Consider the following 8,581-nt stretch of genomic DNA (forward strand, 5'->3'; position numbering starts at 1 on the left):
AACTCAGATGAACTGGAACAATTTTGTTAAAAATAGTAAAGATATCGAATATCTTAGAATTCCTCGATGGTTTCAATACACGCTAGGTAGTTCTGTAGAGATTCACGTATTTTGGAAAATATTAGGGTGGAAAATACTAACCATAAAATACATACATTTTATTAGCAGCAAAGACTTGTGTCGCTCCTATTAAAAAACTATCAATACCCAGACTTGAGTTATGCGGGCGACTCTACCATCGTCTTAGCTTGGTTAAAAAAGAGTCTCAGAAATTGCTGATAGTGTTGGACAAGACAATTGGAGACTGATATTGCGAGCCGTGGATGTTCACCCGCATAGCTAAGGACCAATGAACTCTGGTGGCAGGGACTTCATTGGCTCAGAATGCCTAAAGACCGTTGGCCATCACAAGATATAATAAATGACACAAATTTTAAGCCAAAACAGCAAAAGTCATGACATTTTTCGTGAAAAGAAATGACCGTTTAAAAATTTTCTCCTCTTTAGCTAAAGTTTATCGATCATACGCATAGGCTCTAAGACTCGGGAAAAATACTGGAGCAAATAGGCAAAACCTTCGCACCTCATCAAAAGACCTTACATCAGATGAAATCCAAGATGGAAAACGACCTTGCATAATTCGCACACAAAAATTCGTTTATGCCAACGAATACAACTCAGTAATGAAAAAGACTCAAGTTTCTCCTTCAAGTCCTCTATTGACACTCAACCCGTTTCTAGACTCAAAGTGTATTATTAGAACAAATGGCAGATCGTTACAATCGCCAGCCCTTTCATATAGCGAACGGCATCCAATAATACTACCACATGGCGCAAAACATAGCAAATTGTTAGTCGAATTTACTCATAAGATTACCTTACACGATGGTATTAAGATCCGAATTCTAGATATTCGGACTCATTTCGCTATTCAAATGAAGCATACGAAAATGCCGAATTTGCTTAATTTATAAAAAAACAAGTTAAAAAGCACTAAGTTCGGCCGGGCCGAACTTTTAAGACCCTCCACCATTTGCAACAAAATTGGAAATTTTTAAAAAATAAAATCCTTAAAAAATTCTTTTAAAATTTTAAAAATACCGAATATAGCCGTTATATTGGGGTCTATACGACGTGGACATACATAGGCATTGTTTGCCATTAAGCCATTACCATATTCAAATTGGAAACTTGAAATAAACGGTGAATAATGTAGCTAAAATCATCAAAATATCGTATATAAGGAGGTGCCGTTAAATTGGAGCTGTGCAAAGACCTGGACCAGCATAGACAATTTTCTGTCACAGGCTGTAGCATCCATTACGAACTTCAAATACCACATTTCAAACAATTTCGGTGGGTATTGTACCTAAAATCGTCAAAATACCGAATATGGGGAGGTACTGATATATGGGGCCTATACGAAGACGTGGACCTGCACAGACAATTTTCTGTCTTAGGGTGTAGTATCCATTTTGAGCTTCAAATACCAAATTTGAAACAATTCCCGTGAATAATGTCGTTAAAATCACCAAAATACCGAATATCAGGAGGTACCGTTATATGGGGGCTATACGAAGACATGGACTTGCACAGACAATTTTCTATCTTAGACTGTAGTATTCATTACGAACTTCAAATACCAATTTTCAAACAATTTCGGTGAATAATGTCGCTAAAATCATCAAAATACCGAATATGGGGAGGTACTGATATATGAGGCCTATACGAAGACCTGGATCAATCGTTGGAAAAGACTAAAAGTTATTTCGCAATATTTTTGCAACAGATGCAACTTCACAGAGGCTAAGTGGAAATATAAAAAAAGAGAATATCGGGGAAGGAGATTTAGTTGTCGTAAAAGATAATAGATTGGCTCCGCATGAATGGAAATTAGGTCGTATCGAAAAAACGTATCCAAGCAGTGACCAAAATACCAGGGTTCAGATATAGCCGCTTACTTGCCCAACCAGGACTGCGGTATGGACGATCGCAGCCGTAGCCCAGACTCACCTGTTCGTCTAATAGCAAGAAGCCCCAATAGACTTATACGGCCAATCCATTGTCCCAGTTCCACATCCCCTGAAAGACGTCAACGAAGTAGATTCGACGCAAGGCTACGCCAGCGCCATGAGAGACCTAGCTACTGGAAATATTCCAGTGAGAGGTTCCGCAGGCAGATGCCCTTCCAGCGGTATGAGACAGTGGAGCGTCGGGGTATTGCCGAAATTGTCTGGCGAGAAGTCATTTGACCCCCGACTGCCCGTCTCTAACTGGTTGCCGGAAATGCAATGACCGGCACCATACTTTACTGCACGGTGGGTCCCAATCAGACGAAGTGTCGCTCGATTTTCGCGTGGTATTAGGTATTTGTACCAACGGCTATGGTGCCCATAACGGCCGAGGGCATGGAGGGCTTTAGCATGTTGCGGGCCATAGTAAGTCAATCTGCGACGATGTCAAAAATTTCATATGCAGAGTTCCGTCGCTTGGGTCTTCAGTCGCGCAACTACAACGGTGGGCAATTTACCACTTTTACCATTTTGCCTCACCGTACAAACTCTACTTGGAGTCTGAAGGTAAATGCGCTAATAATCGAAGACCTGCCCAGACGCATGTACTCAGACCCCATATTAGAAGCCCCACGAGATGTTTCACGAATTACGCCCTTGCTGACCCTGATCCCCGAGGAAACAGTCCAATCGATGTGGAACTGGGAGCGGACACTTACTCCGCCATAAGGAAAGATGGGTGTACAGCAGCTGGAATTGGAGATATCGTTGCCTATAATACACAACTGAGCTACATCTTTGCTGGGCCAATCAAGAATATCCCGAGGAACGGATAAAGGAGAAAGGAGACCTATCTCACTTGTCATTCGGGGCCCAAAAAATTTTTAAAATTTTCACAATTTTGCCCAACACTGTTGGTTAAGTATTTACCGGATATGCGGCCGCATCATCACAGCATCAAAACAAAATGATGTAAATAATGAAAACACATACACATACATTTATGCAGCCACCGGTAAATTCCAATAAATAAACATCGTCAACAGCCAAAACTGGTTTGATGTGACGATGCAAATTGGACAATAATTAGATCTTCTTCAATTACCGTCGCGAAGACAAGTTTCCCAAGTTACACCATTCTGTTCAATACAGACCTATCTCGCTTGAGCTAGCAATCAAGTGTGGAACTGCCGAGGTAGAAGTGCTTAATGTGTATATCCCGCCGATTAATAGCTGTGAACCGCGTTACTTGCCTAATATAAGCCCACTTTTGGAAGGCAATAACCGCCTGACCTTGGGGATTTTAATGCCCACCATGAGTTGTGGAATTCCGATATAGGTAATGACCAGAGGGGATCAGCGCTGGCAGAACAGATTGACTGCTCCACATTCTGCACGGTTAAAGAGGATGCCCCCACCCGAATGAGAGGAGAGTGTCACAGTTCGCCAGACTTAATCATAGTGTCATCCGGTCTGATAAATTACCAGACTTGGCAACCCGTCATTTCTCTTGGCTCAGACCATCTCCCGATAATCGTATCCATAAGCAGGTCGCCCGATTTCAAACCCTCAACGTCGCACTTTCCTTAACAATGGGAAACCTCACTGACCAGAGTTCAGATAATTAACCAACCGCCGCTTCAGAGAACTGCCCAACCCTTCTTATATTCGGGTAGCAGAAAGGATTTTCCGAAACATCATCAAAGCTGCAGCCGCTATATACCTGCTGCTCGAATACCTGAGATTAGACCAAACTTCCCAGCAGAGGCAGCGGGATTAGCAAACGATCGTGATTATCTCCGTCACATTTAACGACGTAACGGTGACTGATCCGAAGAGGTGCGCTGGCCATTTTAACCGCCAATTTATCGAGCACCTTGAGAGTGATAGGGCGAGGCGAAGAGTACTACGCACTCAGCACCACAACAGCATTGCACGCCATATCCACACATATCAGTCTAGGACTCAACCAAAACAAGCCGTGCCATAGAACAGTAGTGGCGGCTCTCGATCTATCAAAGGCCTGCCTTTGATACGGTCAACCATGCCACGCTGTTCGAGGACGTTGAGAATACTACCCTCCCGCCAAGTTTGAAACGTTGGATAGTAAATTATATGTGTGGAAGCCAGTCGTACCTGGAATTCCGGAATAAGAAGCCTCGTATAGTGAAACAGGGAGTTCACCCACCAGTGAAACAGGGAGTTCCCCCACAGAACTCCGCCATCCAGGCGTGTCAGGAAGAACCTGCATAATCTAGAGAGAGAGGTCCAGCGATATAAGAGAGAGCCCCTAGATCATGAAGCTTATCAAGCGGGTCTGAATAGCATTCATACTGATGCAGTCGCAAAGGTAGTTAAACAGTATGAATACCATCCTCGTATTGTGCACGAATTGACGAAGATGTGCGGAACGCCTGTCCAGCGTTTCTATTAATAGTCCAGCCAAGCCTACCCAACTCCGTCCAGAGGATCTCTGGCTACAGCCCATAAATGTAGCAGAATTCCTAAACCAGGACATTGAGGAATAACCGGATTAATCAGAATATAAACAACGCAGCAAATTTACAGTGCTACAACAACAATTAAATATACAAAAAAAATATGGTATTGTACAGTGGGCATTATTTGTTAACAAAACTCGTAAAATACCAAGGACTTCAAACCTCAGGGCAGCAACATCACTCGAGCAATTCCATAATAAAGGACAGCTAAGTCACCGAGTCAGCACTGCAAAAAGTACAGCTGTATCACTCAACGACCACTCATAAAAGGACAGCACCGAAGCAGCTCAACTAAAAGGTAAGATATACAAAGGCGTTCTACAAACAATTTAAAAACGTTAAGTTCGCTAGACCGAACTTTAATACTCTTTACCATGAGGCGAAGAAACCAATTATAAGTTAAAACATCTAGATTCAATATTCAAACGTGTTCCACTTATAACTGCAATTACTAGTGAGATTGATTTTTTAAATAACTAAATGGCTGCAAGCGTTACATCGTCAAAACACAAATGGAATAGAAAATTAAATATATCTTCGTTTCAAATGGTGAAGTAGTCTCGCTTAATATGGAACAATTTCTGATCTAATCACCACATCAGACAGATCAGCACTAAGGCCCGAGGTTTACTTTGATCTCGACACGGGCCAAAAGAATGCGGAGCAGGTATTCCGGGATATACTGTTCTCTAAGCAGATACACTGCGATGTTGTAGCTTCGAGCCCTGAACCCTACTAAGTTTTTTGTTAGTAGCCGGTGGAATAAATTGGGTTTAGCAGGCCTTCAGTCGGGGTTTGAGATTTCCTCCTCTGGAGATGTCCCACACCGGCTTCGCGAGCGCAAGTTATGGCTTAAGTTGAATTTAGGGGCTATGCTCGTATTTTTACCACGTGTAGATCTTTTTAACCTGATTACGCCAAGGTAATTTTTTTGTAGGGGAAATATCCGGTTACCCGGTTATTCGACCCGGTTGTACACAACAGAAATGTACAAAATGGGTATCATTTGAAAGTTTATGGAAGTACCTTTCTAAAAAGTTGGTTGGTTTCAATCGGTTCCGGAGTAATACAAAAAGTTGATATTTTTGAAAAACCCATAAAAAGTCGAAAATTGACCCATTATGGGGTATTAGAAACTGCATACTGCATTGTAGCCTACACTCTGGCCTTTGGCCTCTGGCCAGGTGCTATAGGTATTGATTGCAGTTCCGAAGATATTAGTGTTACAAATCATGAAATGAGATTTCCTTCACTAATATGTATCTTACCTATATAGCTTTGTAGTTCCGAAGATACTGTCTTTAAAGTCGAATTCCGGCTACTTACAAAAATTATATTTAGAAAAGCTATGTATCGCGTAGCCGGTGTTGGACATTCCCTAGGGGAGAAAATTTCAAGCCCCGGACGAAGGCCGGCTACTTACAAAATTTACAAAGTTTAAAAAAACTATGGATCGCGTAGCCGGTGTTGGACATACCCCAGAGGGAAAAATCTCAGGACCCGGCCGAAGGCCGGCTACCTTCCAAAATTACAATGTTTAGAAAAACTATGGATCGCGTAGCCAGTGTTAGACAGAGGAGAAAATATCAAGCCCCGGCCGAAGGCCGGCTACTTACCAAAATTACAATGTTTAGGAAAACTATAGATCGCGTAGCCGGTGTTGGACACACCCCAGAGGGGAAAATCTCAGGACCCGCCCGAAGGCCGCCTACTTTAATATGCTTAGATACATATTAGTGGAGAAAATCTCAATTTCATAATTTGCATCACTATATATATTTGGAACTATAAGAAATATCAGCACCATTTTGGAAAGGCAAGAATATAGGCTATAATGTATCATGTAGATCTTAATACACCATAATGGGTCTATTTTCAAGTTTGTAAGTGTTTTTCAAAAAGTACTGGTATAAAAATACAAATTTTCTTGCATTACTCCGGAACGATATGACAACTTGGATATGTAATTCCATAAGCTTTCAAATGATTCCATTTTGTACATAACGGCTTTGTAGAACCGGATAAAAACCTTATTTTGTATTCGAACTTTCGGGTCAAATAACCAGGTAACTGGGTATTTCCCCACGAAAAAATTACTTTCCCTTAATCAGGTTAAAAATACCCACATGCGGTAAAAATTTCAAAATGATCCGAGCATAGCCCCTAAAACTCAACTTGCTCACAAGTTATTTTCTACTTTATGGTATGTCCAACCCCAGTTTCGCGAACTAAAGGTTTTTAGAGAAGGCTTGTGATTTGCTCCTCTGTGGAATGTCCAACACCGGCTTCGCCATTCGGGTAGATAGACGTATCTTCCCACACACAAAAATATTGCTAAAAATCAAAGTTAAAATTAAATACCAGCATGTCATACAATTTTCAGGCTGATGTAGGCATAGCACCTAAACCCAACAAAGCCGGGAATAATATGCTCTATTTTCTAGTAATAATTTATAGATTCCAATATTACTTACATAAATTCCGAATCAGTTCCCTCAATAGCTTGAACCAACTGTCTAGTTAATTCATCGTCTCGTAACGAAAGCAAATTCTTTGATTCGCTTGCCACAAGTGTATGAAATAAGAGAGATTTATTGCTAATGGACGTTCCAAATGACTCCGATACAGGAAGTTCACTGAGCACTGAAACGCATAAAAAAATAAAATACAATTATCGACACAAATACAAGAACTCTTACAATCGGATAGACTTGTTAAACCCGCAAGTGTAGTCACCGGCACGCTGGGAAATTCGCGATCACTCATTCCGAATTTTGTTGTAAATTTCTTACTTTAGTTGCAAATGCATAAAAATCCATATATATACATATATACGTATATATAGAGGAATGTAATTTATCAAACACTATGTAGGTGAACCCAGCAAGTTAAGCTGGACAATTGCAGCTACGATTATATTTCAGACAAAATATACATTTAGTGTCAAAATTGTTTCAAAAACTTTTTGTGGCAACCCGACAATTTGGAAATAATACAACTGACGTTTCAATAAGAAAACTTCTACAACTTGACAATGTCGATTTCACGTCTTAATAGAATTGAGTTTATGAACACAAACACAAACCAAACTTTATAAAGGTTACCAACCCCTGCGCCAAAATAAGCTTGTGAAATGTCATTCTATGTACACATTGTCAGCAATGCATAACTCAGCATTCAAACAGCATTACCTAAAATTCGACGTTATTCACAATACAAGTAAAACACATGTATTTATTAGGACGTTGGTCCAACAAAATTTCAAGGTTGAATATTTTCAATTTTGACAATTGAAACAATTCGTTTCTATTCGTAGATTATAAGATATGGTCCTGTCATATTTTTCTAATACAGCCGTACAAAACATTTTGCGATGGTGAGGAAGTAGAATTTTTATAGCCTCTGTAACAGCGTCTACCTACATTCTTCTACCATGGTAACACTGCATGGTAGAAGAATTTAGGTAGACGCGTCGACGCAGCTGCTGGGACAATGAACTGTCAAACCAATTTTGGAATTGAAAATGTTGAATGAAAAAATAAAATTATTTAAATTTGTAAAAATTGTTGAAAAACGCAAATTATAATAGCCTCCGAATGACGTAGTATAAGAAAACATATAAAAATCTACCTATATTTGAATAAACATTTAATTTTTTTTTGACATATCAATGCTCCCAAGCGTTGATGCATCTACCTGTATTCTTCTGCCATGTACCACTGTTAAGCTGCCCTCAGACACACCAACAGTTGGCCTAACTTGTCACTTTTAAGTTGTATGAAAAAGTTGGTCGGTCTCCTCGCACGTACCAACTTTTCATACAACTGTTGTACCAACTTTTCATTTACAAAGTATTTTTGAAGCGTCAACATGAACTCGGATGCTCTTGCGCTACTTGGAATTGATATAATTTTAGAGGAAGAAGAAGAAAGACAACTGCAGAGAAAGAAAAAGCTGAAGAAAAATATGTGGTCAAAGCAGTGGTTCATAAACAGAAATAAATTTTTATGATTATGTTTTGTTTTCGTTTCTCTTCTTGCGCTCAGCGCTCAGCTTATGTATGTGCTG

The 8,581-nt window shown here is 40.2% G+C and overlaps 1 protein-coding gene across 4 annotated transcripts in view; it reads right to left on the minus strand.

The window, feature by feature from the left end:
- LOC101901484 (nipped-B protein) overlaps window positions 1-7,602 on the minus strand; it is a 436,426-nt gene extending 428,824 nt beyond the window's left edge. The window contains exons 1-2 of one of the 4 annotated variants that reach the window (XM_059129842.1): window positions 7,213-7,602; window positions 6,988-7,156 (exon numbers count right to left, since the gene is read on the minus strand). In XM_059129842.1, coding sequence (XP_058985825.1) covers window positions 6,988-7,156; window positions 7,213-7,279 — 236 coding nt within the window. In that variant the 5' untranslated portion in view covers window positions 7,280-7,602. The remainder of the gene's footprint in view (window positions 1-6,987; window positions 7,157-7,212) is intronic. The other 3 variants (XM_059129838.1, XM_059129846.1, XM_059129855.1) reach the window with 3 other exon arrangements.
- Window positions 7,603-8,581: the final 979 nt, after the last annotated feature.

The sequence above is a fragment of the Musca domestica genome, unplaced genomic scaffold (assembly GCF_030504385.1).
Source record: "Musca domestica strain aabys unplaced genomic scaffold, Musca_domestica.polishedcontigs.V.1.1 11, whole genome shotgun sequence".
Classification (NCBI taxonomy): domain Eukaryota; kingdom Metazoa; phylum Arthropoda; class Insecta; order Diptera; family Muscidae; genus Musca; species Musca domestica.